General features: G+C 38.4%; 1 protein-coding gene across 2 annotated transcripts in view; it reads left to right on the top strand.

Moving 5' to 3' along the window:
- Nucleotides 1-23,100, top strand: part of pcdh9 (protocadherin 9) — a 261,961-nt gene that overhangs the window by 42,524 nt on the left and 196,337 nt on the right. For both annotated transcript variants that reach the window (XM_081381418.1, XM_081381417.1), the window contains exon 3: nt 16,765-16,866. In XM_081381418.1, coding sequence (XP_081237544.1) covers nt 16,765-16,866 — 102 coding nt within the window. The remainder of the gene's footprint in view (nt 1-16,764; nt 16,867-23,100) is intronic.

The raw sequence follows: 23,100 nt of genomic DNA, 5'->3' as shown, positions 1-23,100 counted from the left end.
TTTATTTTGTTTCAGTAACAGTTGAAGTTTAATATATTTCAAATAACATTGTTTTGTTGTAAACATTTACACCAGCTCTTGTTTAAACTGGATTGCGTGTGATTACTGAAAAAGATTTGAAAATTTTTTTTTGCACTGAAGTGGCTTATAGTTGTGTAGTGAATTTGCCCAAAGTGACCTCTAAATATCAGATTGATCTCTCGTTTGCTCCCTTTTTCAGTCGTCAAGCACATTCACACACTGACCTCCTCAAACAGAAGTGGTAATAACTGTAAAAGTCATTCATTATAAGCTGCAGTCTATCAAAGGCTGTAAAGAGAATGAAAGCACTGGACTAGAGCCAATTATGATCCACAGAGACAAACTCACACAGTAGAGATGAAAATGAGAGCAATATTATTTTCATTTCTGGAAAGGAAAATATTGAAAATTTTCAAAGCTGTGTGTGTTTTTGATGGCACCGCTTGCGTCACAAAGTCTTGAGCATTAAACACATTCGCACAAAGGCCAATTAGTAAGACAGGTTGGGTATTTTTCAGACTTTAAAGATGACAAGCTAAATGGTGTGTCATGATTTAAATGCAGACTCCTGGGGAACAGGGCTTTTAATAATTGCAACATCCTCGTTTTGCCAAGGAGAATACAAATTTGCACCAAAACTCATTTTCCAAACCTGCAATGCAAATGAAGATTAGTCAAACTGCATCTTTGCCTCCGTCAGTCAAGAGCAAGATACATAGCGGTGGGATTATTCAGTAGTTTCCTCTCTTAATGAGGTGAAAAAGGCAGGTTATTTTAGAACATTAAACTGAAGTTCATGTTAACATCATCTATGTAAAAATGAGTAATCACATCACTCCGATATGCAAATTAGATGTAGAGTATTGCTGTCTCTCGGAGAAACCTATAAATACAGTTTTTATTTGATCACAGATAATTGGTTTCACAGTGAAACTCTTCACTTCCATTGTCATTCCTCCGTAGATCACAAAGACTACCAGTGATAAAATGACAGGAATTGCTTATCAAGTAAGTGCTATACAGAGTAAATAAAGGACAATGAGATTTGTTATGCATCGTCGCCCACTAAAGCAGTCTTTATTCAGGCCTGGAGCATCTTGGGGTTGTTTGACTTGCTCAAGGGCAAAACGGCAATATGGTGGATGGGAGGCCATCAGCAATCTGAACCTTCATTTTATGATACATTAAACTGTTAGTAACTGACACTAACATCACATATGAGATAGAAAGACTGATTTACTGTGTGCAGTGTCTGAATTTACTTTCATGCAGAAGATGTTTAGCCTGCTCTTTTGCATACAGTGAAAGTTGCTGGTTTGGAGCCACCTATAAAGCTTTCTAAAAACATAATAAACACGTTATTTCAATGGTTCAATTTAGACATTCTACTAACTATACAGTTGGTAACTTTGCTACATGTCAACTAACTTTCATTAGAGTAGTAGACCATGTGCTAAATATCTATAATTACATGGCTCTGTGGAATACCTGATTCTGATTGGTCAATAGCGCCATCCAGCCGTAAGTTATTCCCAGATAACAACCACACAAAACGGATAACGCAGGCTCATCCGGGTCATATACGCCTGCTAGGAACGTTTTTTCTTCGTGGAAGTTTTGCGTTTGGTGAGCTAATAAAATATTACAACTCAGTCGAATCAATATTTTGTGTACAGTTATTCAATTATGCTATCCAGTATCGTGGACTTGCTCTTTCTTGTTTCATACAAACGCAGCTGCTGCCATTTTGTGACTATTGTTTTGTACACTGTTGGATTATGAAATACAAACAGGTACGATTTTAAAACAGTTTAATCTGAAATCAATATATCTTATCCCCATAATTTATGTGGCAAAATGCTGTGTAATAAGTGATATGAATGACTGTATACCGTTTTAAATGTCCGTTTAGTTTGAACTTGGCGTGCTGCAACTGCTTTCTCTGCGGAATATACGTATATCAAATATTTTCAACTCAGATCAATATTTCGTGTCTAATTATTCACATATGTGGCAAGTAGCCGTGTAATAAGCTTTGCGTCGTAAACTTCGCCTCCGCTTCGCGTCAGGCTCAGGGGTTATTTTGAGAGAACCACTGGCTGGATGCACATTATCCCTTACCTAACACTTTATTGTGATGCTCCCCCAACAGACATTTTGCTGACTATACGTAACTTTGCAACTGCATGTCAACTTATTCTACTAACCCAAATCCTAACACCTAACAGTCTACTAAAGTCTACTAATACTCTAATGAGAGTTAGTTGACTTGAACAGTTGTAATCAAAATTATTCAACCCCCATTGAAAATCAGTTTTATTGGCAAAATTTACAGACTTTCAGCTCAACAAACCGGATATTTCAGATATTTCGTGTGTTCTAGCTCAAGCACACCTGGTGCAACTAATGAAGCCCTTGATTAGTTGCATCAGCTGTGGTTGAGACAACGCTTGTTTTGCAGATGTGTGCTGTTGTGAGGGATTCTATTCAGGGGGTTGAATAATTTTAAGACTGCAGAGATCATTCAAAGTTTTGATTTCAACTGTAGTTGCAAATATACTCCAAGTTAGTATAATGTCTAAAGTGGACCATCGAAATAAACTGTAATCTAAAACTAGCCCTTATGACTTGTGCACTATTTTGCAGATATTCTGATCCTGTTTGATAGGTTTGGGAGAGGAACAGTAGTAAATATAAAGGTGAAGTTTGTCATTTCGCTATTAGAGGCACCAAACAGAATTGCACTTTGTTTGAGTGACTTGACTGGGTCAGACAACATCAGTCCAACCAATGGCGTGTGTTTGGGACTGGGCAAGTCATTGCCTGAAAACAGTGGCATGAAGGTGAAGTGAACTTTTTGTTTTGTATTGAAGAAATTTCACACAAAAGCAGAAATTCACCTCTATTGAAAATCACTCTTCACAGTAGCTCTTAAATCTTGTGTCATATTTGGTACGGATAGGGGTAAGAAACTGTAGTTTGGCATCAGGTAAAATGTGTTGTCATATCTTAATGTGCTAAGATTGATAACATAAGTACAAATTTCACGTATAGTTACTTTGATGTCAGTTACAAAGGTTTACTTCTAAAAGCACAGTCTTTTCTCAGTAGTCAAAAATGTTCAGTTTAACCCAAAGCTGCAATTGAACAGCAACATGTTGGTGGGGTCTAGTGACGTTTTCGTTTCCAGTTCAGCCGGCATCACACTTCAGAAAGGTAAGGCAGCTTCTGCGATGGGAGGAGAACGGTGACACTTGCATAAATTGCCACCATTGCAGCATTTGACAAAGTGTTCACTCGCTCATTTCTCTGAAGAATCATCAAAGTACTCGAGAAAGAAGTGAGCTGTCCCCCAAAGCATATCTCTCTCTTTCTCGGATCTGTCCTTCATGTGTTTAATGATCACCTCGCCTCTGAGTGTGTCGCCATGAGCGAAATCCACAGGACGTTAATGCGGCCCACACGTGTCAGTGCTGACAGTCGCTCGACACAGTTTCACCAAATCAAATCTTCCTCCCCCTCCAGAGTTGCTGAAGTGTGCCACTTGTAAAGTTAATTAATTTGATGGTTAATTATATAACTCATTTATTTAAGTGAGAGCTCGGATGACATTAGTCTTGTGGAAATATAGAACATGCTGTAATTGTGGAGTGAATTTGCTTTTAAAGAGCTTTTTAATTCGGGCCCCGGGGCAATGGACTTGATGGGGGCCCGGTGTGACCCTTTCTGCTTTCAGATCTGTCTCATCCGGAGTTTTTCTTTCTTTCAGATAGCAAGAGGAATGGTGAAATATCAGTATCAAATGGGTGTCCTTATTAAAAGTTCACCGCATTTCTTTTCTGTATCATTACCTCGTGGGTCGCAGAGGATTTTATGTGATCTAGTGAAGTATGTGACCATGCTCTAACATGTGAATCACACTATTCTGAGGTAATAAGCTAGAACCTTTTTCTATTTTTGGCCAGACACTGATCTCAGGGTGAAAGTATGAGTGGTAACCAGAGTCTTCATGGGATAGTACAACCAGAAATCGATTGGCCCTGTACAGCAGAAACAGCCTCTGATATTTATGTCTTCTCTCACTGTGTATACCACATATGCAATATCGTACAGAAAAATAACAAGATAAATAGATTATATATCTATAGATTATAGAGGAGGGCGATTGTAACGTTACTATTCTTCTAGCACTTTTTCAGCATATATGCTCAGGAATGTGCTGTCTATGTGCTCGTATCACCTAAATGTTCAATATTTTTGATCTTCTGCTGTCTGATGGTTTGAAATCATTCAATTTAAACTTATCTCAGCTTTGGTCAAAGGTTAATATGAATAAGAAACACGCTAACACCATTGTTGGTCCATTCCATATTCTGGAAATGAGGTTGTTAGCAATTGTGTGATTACTTATGAAATAAATATTGTATGACTAAATTTGAAAAATGAATCTTTTTAAACATTTAATGAATATTATTTAATTGAAACATCTACTTTAATATTGTTCATTTTACTAACATAAAATATGTTAGTGAATAATTTTATTCATTTCAAATAATTGAAATATTGGTACCATTTAGACTTTTGCTTTAAACCCACATTTCTTTTTCTGGCTGCTAAATAAATTAGTACCATATAAAGGCAAATTAATATTACTGAATGATATTACTAGTCATATCAATAAATATTTAAGCAGTGATATCATTAATGTGATGTGTGTTCTTATTTGAGATAAAGTGGGTTTATATAGCGTATTTCAATTACCACAAGGCACTCTAACAGATCTATAGTTTTATAAGGAAAATGTAAAAACAAAACAAAAAAACAAATGCATCTTGTCTCCCCTCCTCAATTAATCTTCTATCATGATTGAAGAGTTTACAATGAGGACATTTTTTGATGCATGAATGCTTGGCCATGTCGAACTTAACACATGCTCTTGCATTGGCAGGAACAAAGAGAGTCACCTTCAGATATATTGTTAAACTTGATGTCTTGTTACAGGGCTTGTCATTAAGCATTGATATGTGCTTGTCCTTTGAACAAGTAAATTGGTCATTCTCTTGTCCGAGTAAAAAAAGTTACTTGTCTGAAATGTTTTTCTTTTTTTCGTTTTTTTTTTTGGTGGTGTAAATGCTAATTATTCTGAAGCAATATTCTCATCAGTGTTCTACTAGCTTACATAAAAGTAGGGTAGGTATATTTCGGAGAGGCTAGCAATAGCAAGCTAGTTTCTGTTAGGACTGAATGCAATGATTGGATGAACATGTTATGGTCCTACACCTTCCACTACGGTGGCCGAGAAGGGTCACAACACAAACAAACACCACAACAACTACATATTCAGAAAACACATACAAACGCCACAATAACTACATATTCAGAAAACAACTTCGTCGATTTCACATCACGTAGGCCTACGCTGCAAATATTCACAACACGAGCAAATTGGGAAACGAACTGCAAACTGCAAAGACACAACGGAAATGTTTCCAGGGGGGCCATAATCAGTGACGGCTACAAGAGGTAAGTGTTTCTCTTTTATTATGGCCAGAGAAAGTCTACGGGCTTTGTTATGACGGACTTGTCGATGTGCTCTGATACCGAAGTGGTTTTTGTGTGTTTTCAACATATTAAGTTATTGTCCCCATAACGTATTAGTCCATGCAGATTATTGTTAAACGTTCTGCCAACGTTGTTAGCTGGAAACTAGCTGGCTAGCTCGCTTCTGGTCACTAAATAGATGCATTACCGGCGTTTGTACATTGTTGTCCTGATATCTGAACTATTTATTTATTTTTCAGATTGAAATGTTCTGTCCGTTTTGTGCTGCAAACCACTTCGGTATCAGAGCACATCGACAAGTCTGTCATAATAAAAGAGAAACACCAGAGATTGTCTAATAAGGCCGTAGACGGGCTCTGGAAACACTTACCTCTTGTGGCCGTCACTGATTATGGCCCCCTGGAAACATTTCCGTTGTGTCTTTGCAGTTTGCAGTTCGTTTCCCTATTTGCTCGTGCTGTGAATATTTCAGGGGGGCAAGGTTTTCTATTATTTTGAAGGTATATATATATATATATAATATGCCAATTACATTTTGGAATGAATTCAACGATACTTTTAAAAATTAAGCTAAACTGCCAGTAAGTGGTGGAAAGTGTATTAAGTGAGCCATTCATTCAACCAATTCGATCAAATGACTGATTCATTCAAGAATGAAGCAATTACGTGTCTATGAATGCGTCATTGAATCATTAACTCACTCGATTCTTTCGAAAACGCTGAAACATTCAGTAATGAAACACTACTGTGTGTTGCTGGGAGATGGAAATTGTTCTGCTGTTGCTTTGTTTGGAACTATTTTTATTGGTGAAATAGAGCAAGTGTGTTTAAATCACTATTAACAACTTGGAAGAAGATTTATGTTAAGTTTAATGTGTTGTCTGCTATAGGGTTCCATGTGACTATCCATTTGGAATGCAACAATTAATGCTTCGTTCCAACATTTCAGGCTTAGTTGTTGGGCAAGATGTTGCTCAAGACTTCTTCAGGTTTCATAGCATTGCAACACTTTTGTGAGGTTTAGTGTCTGAAATATGAATGAGGACATATGAGATCGATATAAACATCCACATTCACAGAGAGCTTTTTTTTCCCAACAGTTCAGAACAGATGTTTTAGCAACACAAAAGGGAGTTCCTACAGGGGGTTAAAACCAGAGAGCAGCGGTGATAGGAATGGAGAACCACACGTCTCTCTAGGGATGAAGACTAAGCAAAGATTTTGTGACAGATCTTTTAGAGCAGGGTTTCCTAAGCCAGTTCACTCAGACTACCTCACATAATTCCAAGCAAGCGGTTTAGAGTGTACTACGTCTCACATCAGAGAGAGAGAGAGAAAGAGAGAGAGAGAGAGAGAGAGAGAGAGAGAGAATATAAGGTGGAATTGATTTTTTATATTTAGCTTCGTATTGTGTAGCATTTCTATAGAGTCTGTGTTCATGAAAAGAAAGAATAGTGTGAGACTCCAACAATTGACTCGAAATAAATAACCTGTTAGACTATATTTGTTTAGTTATTTTCCTAAACTGCCAGATAAGGTAAATACTGCTGCTTGGTGTGTAATTTTGCCCATGACAAGATTAGATTATATTTGTGTGCAAACAAAACACATTTCTCTGGTTCTGGTTGACTGAATGGTGGAATTGGGTGAAACTCACATTTCAACATTTCAAGGTCAATTTAACCCCAAAATCAAAAGAAAAATAATAAATTATGTTTTGCTTAAAGAAAATGAAACCTTTAGACAATTTTTGCTACATTGTGACATTATAGTACACTATGACATCATAGCACTTTCCAAATTTTATGTCACCGTAATACCGTAAAAAAAAAAAAAAAAAAAAAAGTATTCCTGTCGGGACATTTTCCATACTGTAGTTTGTTTGCAGTTCTCATTGTTCTAAATTAAATGCCCCATGACTATAAAAATGATAAAAAGTGTAAAAACAATTAATAATAAAAAAAATCAGGATAAATTATATTTAATAATAACTTTAAACTGTGTTTTTATGGTAATAAAAACACAGTCTCACATCTGAGAGAGAGAGAGAGAGAGAGAGAGAGAGAGAGAGAATATAAGGTGGAATTGATTTTTTATATTTAGCTTTGTATTGTGTACTGTAGCATTTCTGTAGAGTCTGTGTTCATGAAAAGAAAGAATAGTGTGAGACTCCAACAAATGACTCGAAATAAATAACCTGTTAGGCTATATTTGTTTAGTTATTTTCCTAAACTGTCAGATAAGGTAAATACTGCTGCTTGGTGTGTAATTTTGCCCATGACAAGATTAGATTATATTTGTGTGCAAACAAAACACATTTCTCTGGTTCTGGTTGACTGAATGGTGGAATTGGGTGAAACTCACATTTCAACATTTCAAAGTCAATTTAAAGGTTGTATCAGCGATTTCAGGCCCAAAAAAGGCCCAAGCTGCCGCCCCATAAGCAAGCCGTCACAAAAAAACGCGTCTCTGTAGGCAGCCTAGGCTCTGAGATCTGCACACAAAAACAGTTAGTTTCACCAACCAATCACCAACGGCTGCACGCGAAAACCTCACAACACCCACCCCCTGTCGGTGATTGGTTGGAGCACTATTTATTTTGGTTTTGAGAAGTTGGTGAAACCAATTGTTTTTGTGTTTGGGCCAAAAAATGTTTGGGCCTTTTTTGGGCCTGAAATCGCTGATACAACCTTTAACCCCAAAATCAAAAGAAAAATAATAAATTATGTTTTGCTTAAAGAAAATGAAACCTTTGGACAATTTTTGCTACATTGTGACATTATAGTACATTATGACATTATAGCACTTTCCAAATTTTATGTCACCGTAATACTGTAAAAAAAGAAAAAAAAAAATTGTCTGGACATTTTCCATACTGTAGTTTGTTTGCAGTTCTCATTGTTCTACATCATTGAATTCCCCATGACTATAAAAATAATAAATAAATAAAATCAGGATAAATTATATTTAATAATAACTTGTGTTTTTATGGTAATGAAAATTAGTTTAAGTAATTTGTCACTACATTAATGTACTTAACTGGCATGAATGCAATCCAAAAAAATGCAGTGCAAGCCACCAATCTTAATGGTACATATTTTCTTATTTCTTTCTTTTTGATTTGGGGTAAAATATGACATGCACATTTTCTTGACAGGTTTTGTGAAATCCACTCAGCGATCACACCACTTTACTGAGGCCATCTACTGTGTTTTAAGCAGTCATTAACCAATAGTGCGGTCAGGGGCCCTCTTTAGATCAGTAATGTTCTCTAATGATGAGAACGAGGCCTGCAGTAGAAATCGATAAAGGCTTCGTCTCTTGTGAATGAGCAGCGCAACAGCAGACCTCTTTGCCATCCAGTATCCCTCAGTCTCGACTGCTTAGTTGATTGAGCGTTCCTCTGCTTTGCGCTCAGGTCTTGCATTCCTCAAGCCCAGTATTACGTGTCATCTAGCCGAAGGGGCGAGTAGATGGCGGGACGATAGAGTAAGATCGATTTGGAATATTCTCTGTCATCAGATGCCATAATAGATTGGATTCTCTGTCCCGCGGCCATCCGGTGTTGCCGGTATGGCCTCTTCTGACTTCAATCGCCCCCACTGAGAGTTACGTAACATCCTTTTCATATAAAGAGCTCATATTGGGAATGAAATGTGTTTTTTTTCACCCTTTCCCATCTTGCTTTTTTTTCTCCCTGGAGTGTAGACTTTGGTTTTCTATAAGGTGCAAATTAATTATCATATCAAACAGTCTTCAGAAATATATTTGTGTCAGCGTGGATGGAGAGTTTTGCATGAGAAAGAGCAGTGGCTTTGAATGAGCTCTGGATACATATGGTTATTTGAAGGGTTGGTGAGTTTGATAGGCTTTTGTTCTTCAAGAACAAAGTGAAAGGCCCCGGCGAAAAGCAATCCTCTTTAGTTCCTGAATGATATTAGGGCTGTGAGGATAATTGGGTGATATTTTTAGTGGTGGCCCCAGCGTTCAAGCTGTTTTTTTTTTTTTGCTGTCTCCGTAGTGAGATGCTTTCCCAGGCCATTGTCAACTTAAATAGAACGTCGATAAGTTGTGGTTTTGAGCCCACCGTGAAAATGGGCTTAGCAGCAGCGCGGTAAACACGAATCTGAAATTTGCTGAAGAGACTGATTGTTGCCAGTGTTTAGTCAAATGCTAATGCTCTCTTGTGCTCACTTTCGTCACTTTTCTGTTCACTACACACACACACACACACACACACACACACACACACACACACACACACACACACACACACACACACACACACACACACACACACACACACACACACACACACACACACACACACACACACACACACACACACACACACTCTGGTACATCTATATTAGGACATTCATTGACACAATGCAATCTCTAGCCGCTTACCCTAACCTTACCCATCACAACTAAGTGCCTAACCCGACCCCTGACCCTAAACCGACCCTTAACCTAATTATAACCGTATCCCTAAAACCAAGTCTTGACCCTCAAACAGGCCTTTAAGGGGGTCTCAGAAAGTGAGGACCGGCCAAAATGTCCTCACTTTACTCTCTTTGTCCTCACTACAATGGTCTAAAACTCACACACACACCCACACACACCGTAAGGTTTTTAAAAAATACAGTAAAAAACTGTAATATTGTGAAATATTATTTAATTTGTTTTTATTATTTTATAAAAATATCAAAATAGCAGCATTTATTTGTAACATTATACATATATTTACTGTCACTTTTGATACATTTAATGCATTGTTGCTAAACTAAATATTTAATTATGATTATAAAAATATATTTAAATCTATTTATAAAATGTGTATATTAAAAACTTTTATATGTATAAAAAGTGTGTATGTACATACTTTATACTAATTTTATAAATAATTGTATATACAATATTAATATATAATTACAGTTGTATTAACTATTATTATTATTTTTTTTTTTTACTGAATTTTGCACCATTGCACCCATACTCTTGACATATACAGCCAAGTATATTCAAGTGAAAGTAGTTAGTTAGTTAGTTAGTTAGTTAGTTAGTTAGTTGAGGCACAGCTTAGACGATCTGTGAGTATCCAAAAGAGAGTCACTACCTCAACAGTTAGTTGTGCAGTTTGGTTCTGAACACACTTTTTGCGGTCGTTAAATTGGTTGGTGTTTTAATTTTTGCGTTAATTTTTGAGCGAGTTTGTTGTGGAATGTGGTTGTCAAGCTGGTAAATAACCAAATTAGGTAAAACTTTATGTTACACATGTAGTTACTGTTGTAATACTTATAAATTATGCACAATTACATGCAACTAAACCAAACCCTAATAATCCTAACCCTATAGTAAGTACATTTAGCTCATTATTATTACTCTGTACATAAATGTATTACACTGTAACAAGAACACCTCAGAATAAAGTGTAACCTCAAATCATATGTGCACAGAATGACGTTGAGAGCTCAAAAAGAGGAGTGACTACTGTGTGTTACGTACGTTGCCTTTGTCAGTTCACAACAACGGTGCAGATCTGTATTAGAGCGGCTGAAGGAGAGAGATAAATACAGGACGACGGAGAAGATGTTCTCTATTGCTTCCTCTCCTTTTTTACGAGCTCATTTGCAGCACTGGTGCGCCAGTAACTCAACCATAGTGAGGGGACCATAAGGAAAGGAGCCGATTATGAATGCGATATATTAAACACGGTGGCAAATATATTAAACATACTGGGCCCATCTCAGGAGGCAGGCTAGATAATGCACTGATTGATTTTTACTGAGCTGTTAACTATTAATGCAGCTGTAACAGAAGGAGACCTGTGGACATTTATCAGACCTGTAACGCGCGCTCCGTACTCTGTGGCTGGAGTCGGCTATGAAGGATCCATCTAGTAATTATCAAACGGCCCCCCGTGACGCTTCATGGCTCTCGGTGATGATGAGATTTCGCTGAAGGTAATGCGGTTGGTAAATAGTCGGTGTGGAGGACTACTACGTGTATTTATTTATGTCGTATCCTCCAGGAGCTCTTTGCCCTTAGCTTCAACCTTAATAAAATGTGTTTAGTTATCTCTCGTTTTTTTTTTCTTTTCTGCAGGCATCTGCAGTTTCGCTAAAATGACCCGTGGGGCTCGGTAAGAGGAACATGCTGCCACTGTAACTGGAAATTTGCCTGATTATCAATGCGGGGAAACAAACAGAAAGGGCTTATCTGGAGAGAAGTGAAGTGCACTGAAAAGATTAATTAGGCTGAATGGTTTGGATGCTTTAATGAAGAGGCCTTGAGATGATGCGATGTTGTGAACTCGTCGGAAGCGCTCGCGCTCCTTCACACAGGTGCACATCTCAGCTGGGTCACATGCGGAGAGTAAGCACTTTAAAAATGTGCCGCTGTCACCCACGTAACACCTTTTGTGCCGGGACCACCCTCGCTCTTGTGTCGCGCTGTCACAGGGAACACAGACACATCACCGCAGCGGGAAGAAGCCTAATTAGCGAGAATAAAAGGATGCATTTACTTAAAAAAAATGGCAAGTGATACTTTCACTTAAAAAGCTGCTGTCAGCCCTTGACATTCTCATTATGAGCTATTATTTTTGGTAATCAAGTTTAGCTTTGAAGAAAAATACAGGGGAAATAGAGGATCAATTTGTAATGAAATTACAAGCCTGTCTCTGTTGTAACTTTGAACATGAAAGGCCTGAAGCATCCTAAACAAAGAACATTTACATTATCAAAGAACATTATCACTGACTTTAGTCGATCAAGAGTTTGAGCACTCTAAAAAAAAAACTCCCGTTATAATCGACGAAGCTGTCTACACTGGGAAATCTCTTACTTGCATCCTATGTACATGTGGACTTGCGAGATTGCAGAGTTCAGTCAACGAGCTCTGAACAAACCACTGCTGTTTCAGCGATAACTAATCTGAACGCCTCTGATTGGCTATTGCATTCTTAAGCTCAACATAATTGTGTGTGATGGTTATAATGCGCAGCGCTGTGAAAACGTGTAAAAAAATAAATAAAATTATGCAACATGAGCAGATCTAAATTTAATGCCATAATCAACACTTTTCATCTCATTTTCATTTTCTCTCTCTTTGTGACAGCCGTAATAGATTCATTTGAATTGTGCTGAATCTGATTTGGGGACATGTTTTGGCCCAAGCCCACATGGCCAGGGGAAAGCTAAACCTCGCCCAGCCAGACGCTCTGCCTATGTTTCGGAGCAAATGAGAATGCGCAATTTTTATTTGTTGTAGTTTCCGTCCAGAAACTACAGAGATGTGGTTTATTTTGTGTGAAATTGACGGTCCCCTTTAGAAGATACGTCATGAGGTTAATAGATGTGCTGTGGGTGTTATTGTTTGAACCAAAGCTCATGTGATTGACAGAGCTGTCGTACAGTCCCATAGCATTCCTTCAGGCACATTATATTCTTAAAAGCCCTTGATTTATGAAATATCATCTGTCTGGTCGTGGTGTCTTTATGAAGCATTTTGTTTGTGCGTACGTACACATGTATGAGTGTTTGACCTCCTTCCTGTAAACACGGCCCTCTGTGTAAAAGCTCTCTAAATAAATTATGATAGATAATCTTTAGATATATACGAAGTAAATGGAAAAATGCCGTCAACATCACCTGTCCATCAAACTCACACACTTATTTACCCTCGTGTGCGCCAGGCTACTTAATCCAGAGTAATATTCCCCCCTTAATCACATTCATAAATTGGTAATGATATTCATGCACTTGTGTGATATATGGCAAATTATAATGTCAGCGTGTCTTAGCCGTGCTGCCGTCATTTGAATATGGGCTCTATTGCTTTAATAAATCTTGGTGGGTGGGATATGGCAGTCATTAGGTTGAATGACTACAGAGTCGTGTAAAAAAAAAAGGGCATTCAGCTTTCATATGCATCACGCTGTTAATCATAATACGACTATTGGGGCCATCATGATTCTCAAGTGTGATAGAGGGAAGAACTTGGTTTATATTTTGCGTTTTAAAAAAGGCAAAACATAATGAGATTTTACATAATGAGATATGAGATTTTTTATATCATATATCGAATATAGATAGATAGATAGATAGATAGATAGATAGATAGATAGATAGATAGATAGATAGATAGATAGATAGATAGATAGATAGATAGATAGATATGCTTGCAATGCCATCTAAACAAATTTTTATTCCGCTCATTCACTATCATTTAATTGTTTGGGGTTAGTACAATTTTTTTATCTAACAAATTAGTACTTTTGTTCTGAAGGATGCATTTCTAACCCTAACCCAGAATTGCAAATCCTCTTCTTGTCGTTTCAATTCAAATTTCAGTTCAGCTTCCTGTGGGGTGTGTCCAATTCAATTCAAAGTCACACTTATGAGTTGAAAAGGAGCCAACCTTACTGAATACGACAATGTATGACCCAATTCTGTGGCTATTAGAACCAAAGCAAGTGTGTGACTAGCAGAAACCTGGAGCAGAAACCTTTGTACGCTAGCAGAGTACATTTTTGTGATTTGTTGCAAATTTGTTGCACTAAACAGGAAGTACAGAGGCTCCTTTTTCTACTTTGTTAAAGCTCAGAATATGTTCAGTTCAGCAGAACATGCTTTGTTTGAGAGAATGAAGGACAGATGACAGACAGCTTGTACTTTTACAGAACGGAAGCAGGCTTCCTTCTGGCTTTGATCACACATCTTGCTGCGAGAAAAGCTCTCAAACGCACACAGAAGGCTTGTTCTCAAGACTACACACACCAAACACACTCTGTAAGTGCCAAAGTTAGATTACAGTAAAAATATTAATTAATAATACAATTAAAGAGTAGAAACCATAAGCTAGTGCTCTACAATGGGCTTTCTCGTCTCTTTCTTTGCGCTTTCCTTCCCGCTCGCTCTCTAATGGGTAGAGTAGAGAATCAGGCTGGCATTAAGCGACTTCGCCAACTGCCAAAGCGTGTCGTTCAGGTCAACCTGACATTAATTAAAACACGGAGCGTGGGCGGCACTGAGTTCCAGACAAATAAATAAATAGACACAGTGGTTGAGAAAACACTTTTTTGACGCCTTGGAACTGCAAACGTAACTTCAGATTTCATGATGTGAAGCGTGCAGAGATAAATAACGCGTGTAAGAGGGCGAGGTTGGGCTCTCTAAGGCGTTCCTGGGTTAGAGACAGTGATGTATGACCGGGCCTCTCATCGGCCCTGCCTCATTACTGGGCGGCCATTTTGTAAATCAACAAATAATTGCGGTATACATCATACACTGTTCGCATCACCACTATTTACTGGATTTTGTTAGGTCCGACGCTAAGGGACGGTATGAGATTAAAAATGAAAAACTGCTCTTTCCGAAGCAAATAAACCGTTTCCTTAATATTCATAGGTTCTCCAGTGCATCTGAGAATGAGTAAACTATTTCATGCTTTTTGCTTGACTCTGAAACTCATGAAACTCTTAGCCTTTGCCATTCGTAATTTTCCATCTTGTCTTGTTTATCATGCAAGTGAATATACGAAAGTCTTTATTTTGTTTGTTTTCTTTCTTTTAGGTCAGCATTTAGATTTTAATTCATGAATGTACAATAAGCAATATGTTTTAGCTTCTCTCACTTTGCTTCTGAATTTCAGTAATGCTGCCTTGCCTCCACCAAAGCCTTTTTGATTGCTTTCCCTTCTTGAGTATCACTCTAATATCATTTGAAATGTCACCACTCATATGTGTTTGTTTCATATGCGTCCCTCCCGTCTGTTGTATGTAAAAAAGCACAGAAGAGAAGAGATGGAGTGTGCTCGCGAGAGAAAAGCAGATTACCTAACAAAGGGCAGACTGATTTGAAAGCAGGATATTTTGCTGAGATTCACGGCGGAGGTTTGTCAAACACAAATGCGGTATGCTTATAAAGGCAATTTCATTTTCAAAGGAGATATAATCAGTCTGTATCATTTTGGACACAAAGCGTGAAGAAGAAAACATCTTCAGTTCCGCCTCAGCCTAAAAGCGCTGTGTAATTCGGAACCTTTTGAGTTGACCGAGTGTTTGGAAACTGAGAGCCCCATAATTTTACGCTTGTTTGTAAAATATTAAGGATGCCGCCAAAGGTCAGAAATTCTCAGAAACTATGTTTTTGTGTTGAGTTTATGAAAAGGGACAGAATGCCATTCATTCCCCTGGTTTGGATCATTAATAGAAGTGTCTTGTTGAGTTTATTTAAAGACCTTTAAAGCAAGCACGGCTTTTGTAGTACTTGTTGAAACAGGAAATTGGCGTTGACAGAATTGCAGGGATCATCTGCTTTTTTGAAACAGCCAGTGATGTGTGCTTTCTAGAGGAAAAAAGTAGGTTGTGTGACTCGTGTCTCTATCAAAATGGTAGTTGGTTCCTTTAACTGAAATACAAGACTGGAAAGTCCAGCTTAAGCTACAGTAGTAGTTGTGTTTTTGAATATGATAGCTTTAGACCAGCTGATGAACAACTTAGACCAATATTAACATTGTGACAATAATCATTTTTAGCATAATTGATTTATTGGCTGATATCCTATAAATGGCTGGTTATTAAAATGCTGTTCTATTTGGTCAAAAATTGACAATTTTATCACATAATCAATTTCAAACATTGTAATGTACAGTATGCAAAGTAGATATTAATATTTATAGTTGCTAAATGTGACCTTTAACTGAGTTAGTAAGTTATTTGTTTTTAAAGATTGAGGGTTAATTGACTGCAAATCAAAATAGGAGAAATTAACATGTATAATTCAATATCCAGTATCCTTATGGATAACCCATATTGTGTTAACCTGTAAACTGGGAATTTTCTGAGTTACGACTTGTACCACATGAGTGCTGGATATTCATTTTAGGCGTTGACTGTGTTGAAATGCATAATAATGAGTTTGAGGACGTAAACAGCTCCAAGTAGAACGTCACCTGTTGTCATCTCAAAATCACGGTTATTACATCATGGTGTGAAAGTAGCATTTGTCCCATTCATTCTTCTGTGAGGGGTTCATGTCCTCTTCCTCTCCTTTCTCTGGTTCCCATTACTCTCAACATAAGTGCCACTCCAGCCATATCATCACTCGTTTTCCATCTTTAAGACTGTTATTTCCATGGGTGGACTTGTAACCCCCCCTTTTCTTGGCTTTTAAGGGAACGCTTACCCGCGCCCGCACCGAACTGAACCCCGACTATCTGGACCTACGCTCCCGAGCCGAGCTGAACCCAGAGTACTGGACACCCTGCACTCCTCTAGTGAGTAACCTTTGGTCAGATTTTTGAGATGTCTGCTGCTGAAGCACCATTATTTCACTCGCTTGTTTATATGTCTTCTCTGCTTATCGGTTTCTTTAGTGACCTCTCTAACGATGGTCCCTTCACTGCTGCATCATTATAACTGAGCTAATTTTACATAAACACACATACCTCCCTCCCATTGCTCTCATTACCTGAGTATGTGCAGGGATTTTTGTCTTCTGGGGGATCGGGACAGTTTACATGAAGCTTTGCTTGCCACCGGACCTAATTATGCTTGTTTTTTGGTTTTCCTTTTTTTAGAGCTGTTATTTATGTGAAAAGTTAGTTCCTAAGTGTCTGTAGTGGCTTTTTAGAAAAGCATATAATGCTCTAAAACTGCTAATCGGAGGCAACGCTCTTGACCGGTTACGTCAGTAGATGCTTGTCATTTGCAAGTGTTTATCAGAGCAACGTGATAAAAACTGTTTCTGTTTTGAAAAGGACATTTTTATCTGGAAATGGAAATGCTAATTATTTGCTGTTTGGTCATGGTCAAATAGGGTTGCTCCCTAGTTTTCTTTCCTGACTTTGGGGACATTCAAATTACATACGTCCACTTCTCGCCGACTGTTACCTTTTGTCCTGTCAGATTTAATGCTCTCATCTGAAAAGTGTATGCTCAGATATAGTGGGGGATATCAAACACATAAATCACCCACAACACCTTTCTTTTCATTCTACTGAGTGCTAAAGACTTCACTTGTGCTCCGTGTGTGTGTGTGCGTGCGCATTTGTAGGTGCTTGGATGAGTTAACTAGACTCCAAAAGGTCTATGAGGGTGTGACTCAGAATGACAGAAAATAAGAGGGTGGTGAATAGAGAGGTAGAATATTTGCAGTGGAGAAGGAAATAGAGGAAGCTCAGAAAAAAACATGACTGTAAGACAATGCTAGAACATTCCCACCTCCTTTCTACCATAGGGACCTTAAGACTCTCGACATGCCCACTTTATTGTCATCCACACATCTCCAGCTCCATTCTATAAGAATGAATGGGCTGCATTGTATCCCCAATCAACATTTCACCCTGTCTTTGCTCTGAATCTTCCCTGTCTACTCCCTACTTCCAACAGGACTGCAGGGAATATGGATCCACTCTGCCTGTGGTTGGAATATCCTCCTGGGTTGTCGATAAGATGATAGAAATGACCCGCATGCTTCCAGATGTCACCATGCATATATAGTAGCTTGGTGTGCAGCCAATTACAGTGGATTTCCATTGGGATCTGTCCTCATCATTGGAGTGTGAATGGACACTTTGCCATATTATCTTGGGGTGAACTGTCCAATCACACTCATTACTCTTACATACCGAAAAAACAAAAACAGATATCAGTCTTATTAGTAAAATTAGGGTTTAAATTAGTAAAATTAGTAAAATTAGGGTTTAACATTAGCCTAATTTATTAAATACCATTACACAATGCTATGATATATCTATCTCTGTTAAATTTTTTTAATAGTCTTAATAAATGTGAATAAATGATTTATATTCAAACTAATATTTTTAATAATTAGTTTTGTCCTAATTTCTATACATGCTACAGATAAACCTGTGAGCTTTTATTTTGACAGAGACTGCAGTCAAGATTTTATTTTAGCGGAAAACAATTTTACAAATGCATCTCATTACAAATCTAGTGAAATGCCGTAATCGTCAACTATGCAAATGTAAATACAGTATAATGTGTTACTGGTGCCCGCTACATTCCCAAAAGCATGCTAAACTCAGCACATGCACAGATGGAGTTCACTGCATTCATTCACTTTGCACTGGTATTGAAAATCGAACCTGCGGAGCTGATCACGTGCTTATCACGTTGGCAAAGTGCTCACTTCTCTCTGCGCAGCGCATACAGACAGTCTTTTGATAAGGACACAAAGCCTTTTTGCACTTTCAGCTTTATTGTGTTTGACAGCAAAAGCTCAAAACATGAAATTAAAGAACCTGTTATGATATTATGAGAAGTTTAAATTATTTTCGGGTTGCCACAGTGTAGTTAATGAATGGAAAGCACTTAAATCTATCTGTGGCAGTCAATGCTGATATTGTTGCGGCCCGCCACAAATAAATCAATATATGGGAAACACTGAGGGTATAGCAGGGACTCTTTGAGTTGTTGCAAAGTAGGTCAGAACAAGTTTCTCAATTGTCGATAGGACCACCAAATGGCCATGAGTTCGTAGTCATTAAAGTTTCTTACTGCTCCTTGGGATTACAACAATATCTTTTGCTGATATTTTAAAGCAGGTTAAAGCAGGTACAGCAGGTGGCAAAGAAAGTCAGGAAAACCTGTTGGTCAGCGTTGTGCTTCAACGACTGTCATCATTTTTCCTCTGGAGAATTGAGGTCTGGTGGCCTCCCTTTTGTTCTTGAAGCTCCCTTGGTTATATGCACAGATGCACAGACACAGTTTGTTAATTTTCTTCATGCACCAAATGTATTATGTCCTTTACCAGCCAGTTTGATAAATGGCTTTGTAAACTAGCCTGAATCTTATTCTGTTGAATTGCAAATGGAATTAGAGCTGTATTATGAAAAAGGTTGTTTTTGGAGAACATATTGCTTGTTGTCTGGAGGTCAGAGCGAATGTGCAGTATATCTTGTTCCTTTCTCTGTCGTCTCTCAAAGGTCAGCACTGTGATTAACCTTAGGTCAATTACACCCAAGATGCTGCACACAATCCGTTAGAATGCATTAGTTTGGGGATAAGTGCAAAAGGCAAGCAGTCTTACTGATCGCAGGTGATCCTTCAGTTCCAACTGCAACTCTGCTAATATGTTGTGTATCTCGCCAACTGCCAATTATTGCTCCCCTGAGCATTAGAACAATATTACGACTGATATTAGTTATTGAAATGAGCCGTAATTAACACAAAAACCAATTGAGTTCATTATGTAGTTCATCCCTCTATATTGCTCTGCAAACAGTTGTTGTCTTCTCATCTCATGACCATGGAAAGAGGGGAGGAAGTCAATCGCACCCTTCAGAGCATGTCAGTAAATGCCTTACACAGTCTTCGAAAATAAGTCGACCTCTCATTACAGAAAACAGGGCTAGTGCATGTAAATCTACACTAGCGATGGGCAGATCTGATAGGTTCATTGCGTTCAAGCTGCTGTCACGGAGGCTTGCACCTGGAACTCTTCACAGCAGATACCCAATGACGTGTACTCATGGTCCATGGGCAGAGAGGAATCATGGGATTGATTATGAAGTCATTCCAGGGTTGTACGGCCGCCATAGCTGCTGTTTTCCTCTAACATGTCCTGGAATATTCATGAAGTGGCACTAGAGTATGTCTAAAGAGACCTGTCAGCAGGGAAGAGAAACATTTCTGAGCTTGTAAGAACATGCTTGAGAAGGAAAAATGGTGACTTTGAATTGCTTTTTCATGTATTTGCACGCATTATTGATTTATTGACCTTCTGTCAGGACAAGGTGGTTTGAAGACAGACTAGGGCCAATTTATTCATTCCGGTGAGAGGGAAATGAGCTTAGCTCTGCCGCACTGACTGAACTGAGCAATGACTGGGCTTTACGGTTGGCGCTGATTAGCAGGAATGAGCTCTCTCGATGCTGTGAGAGTCTTGTTCATTAAATGATGTGTGGCACGTTGACTCCTATCCTGCTATGTAGTTTAGTATTGAGAAACTGAAAAAATCTTAAAAGTTACAGACATCATTTTATTCCTTGCGAACTGAGGATGTAACCGGGACTGAGGGGAGCAAATGTAAACCTTTAAGAATAGGTCATTGATTAAACTTCATATCTCTCCTTCAATGTCCATAACGGTGTTGTTATGGCTCTGCTTCAAATGTTTTTCTCTCTAAAGTGCCTCTTAGAAGCTGAATGTGCTCCGAAGCCTCATGTCGTACTTGGTGTAGAAGAAAGATTACGTCTAAACGTTTTGGAAAAGTGGTCAATACTCTCTTCATAGTGAAGGTGTATTTACTGTAAGACCTTTGTAAGGAAAGAGAGACCACATGAATTATGCATATGTATAGAGCTCTCATTCTGTCTTGAGATATGGGGTAGGAAATGGATCTCTTTCTTAAGTAAAGAGTAGGGATACTCCTGGGGCGAGGAACTCTACCTTCACATTAGCGGGCCTGTCTGCGCTGACTCGGATTGAGTGCTGGAAGCTCCATACATCTTCTTGTGCATAGTTCACCCAAATGTTTCCCTTTTTAAAATGAAAAATACAGACTATTGACACCAGCTAATATGGAGAGTCGTTTCGTCTCACACAGATGCAGAACATATATGCTAGTGAGCTGTTGCTGTAGTCTTTGCTGTGTATTAAAAGCATGAATGTCACCAACAGACTTTTGTTGCCACTAGTCCCTTTTACATTTTTGGGTGAAAACTACAGTATTCGTGCAAAAATAACTGTCTATTTGAACACATTCCACATTGCTTTCAGTGGTATGTTTTAAGTCACAGATCATCTTGTTGAAACTACCCTTTTTTGTGATGTGGTGGACTCTTGTTTGAAATCTGGTTTGTCATTACTAAGTTGTTGAAGCTGTTTGTACAGCCTCCAACCTTGTTTGAGGTTGTTTTCTTATTGTCTTCCTCTCTCGCTTGTGGTTCCATTTCTGTTTCTCTCTCTCTCTCTCTCTCTGTATTATTAAGAGCGGAGCTGGTGACTTGAGATAAGTGGTCACTCCTGGAGGCGTCTACAGGTGAGGGCACTCTTTTATTTGGTCAAGATGGATGGTTTGAAACATTTCCCTGAAAGTAACAGTCAGCATTGCAGTGTTGCCAATCTTTAAAATGCTTTTGTCTGATAAGAGCTCCTGCATTAGGGTAGAAGGTCGGGTCCAGTCTTGGTGTCCTTGTTGTGGTTTAAAATATCTCAGTCACTTCATTCATCACAGTCCTTATAGTTCAGCAACATAAAAAACACTGAAAAACACTGACTTTTATCTCTCCAGTCCAATGGTGACCTATTTTTTGTGCTTCTATTTTATTTTCAGATAATAAAACTTGCATTATAGAATCTACCTGACTGTGAGAGGGCCATATACTTTAAGAATCAATGTCAAGTCGATACGAGCATGTAGATTAAATGTCATTTTCTGCTCCAGTTTGGTGGTTGTGAAGGACGAAGTTTGCCATATCGTGACAGTCTCAGTTGCTCAGTTGTTCCAGCAGAAGATGCTTCTCCTGTTTTGTAAGTTCAGTTGTCATGTGTTGCATGTTTCCTGGTCTTTGATGATGTCATAATGCGTCATTTACACACACCCGTCAGCTCTTCACGTTTGTTGCACCTTAGTCTTTCAATCAATGTCACGTCACGCCTATACACATCACCCGAAGTCTATTTTTACAGAGATGAGAAGACATCGACATTGAGTTGTACGAGCTGCATTTTGTATGGAGTCTCCCTGAATGGAAGTTGGCAGAACCACAGGCGCTACACAGAAGCTAATAAAAGACAGACTCACGGATACTTTGACACTCTTGAAGTTTTTGCTGTCACTCCATGCATAGCACTTCCAGTTTCACACTGCCATTTACAAGTACATTTATCCAGGCTATTGCTTCAGTGCAATTTTCAGTAGATTTAGCGTTGGCTGGCGAGCTACACAAGCTCAATCGCATGCGTCATTGTGTTCTGAAATGTGCCTGAGCACTTGCAATGCATTTGCCAAGCATTTGTGTACAATGTTTCTAACATAACATAAAGCCCTATTTCCGATATGCCTTTCACTGTTCGCTGCCTAGTCGCAGTCAATTTGTCAGTTTATTTACAAAAGTTGATCAAGGGTTTAACCCTTTGTGAGTAGTAGGGGTGTGTATTCATTTGTGATTTAGATGAGTGTCTGTTTAAGGCCTGATGGACCAGCTGTGGTGTCTGGCTGTCAGTTTTATGCAGATGAAGAGTTCAGATAGTAATTATCTAAATAATTAGCTTGTCTCATAGGAAAGTAAGTTTGTTCTACTTCAGGCAATCCTGTCTCTTTGGTCTCTGCTGTCTACATGGCATCTGTCCTAATGGCACAGTTCCATATAACTAAAAAAAGAGAGACACCATTTGTTGTCTTGCTTGATTATTAATCTAATAAATAGGCGATAGACACCGAAACACATATCCTGGCAAAAATTCTTCAGATGTGTTTTTTAAAGGTGAAGTAAGTTCTCTGCCATAGTGGCACCAAACAGAATTGCAAAACAATGTTTTCA

Source organism: Scardinius erythrophthalmus, assembly GCF_964197995.2.
Source record: "Scardinius erythrophthalmus genome assembly, chromosome: 12".
Classification (NCBI taxonomy): Eukaryota; Metazoa; Chordata; class Actinopteri; order Cypriniformes; family Leuciscidae; genus Scardinius; species Scardinius erythrophthalmus.
This window is presented reverse-complemented; position numbering and strand designations above follow the sequence as displayed.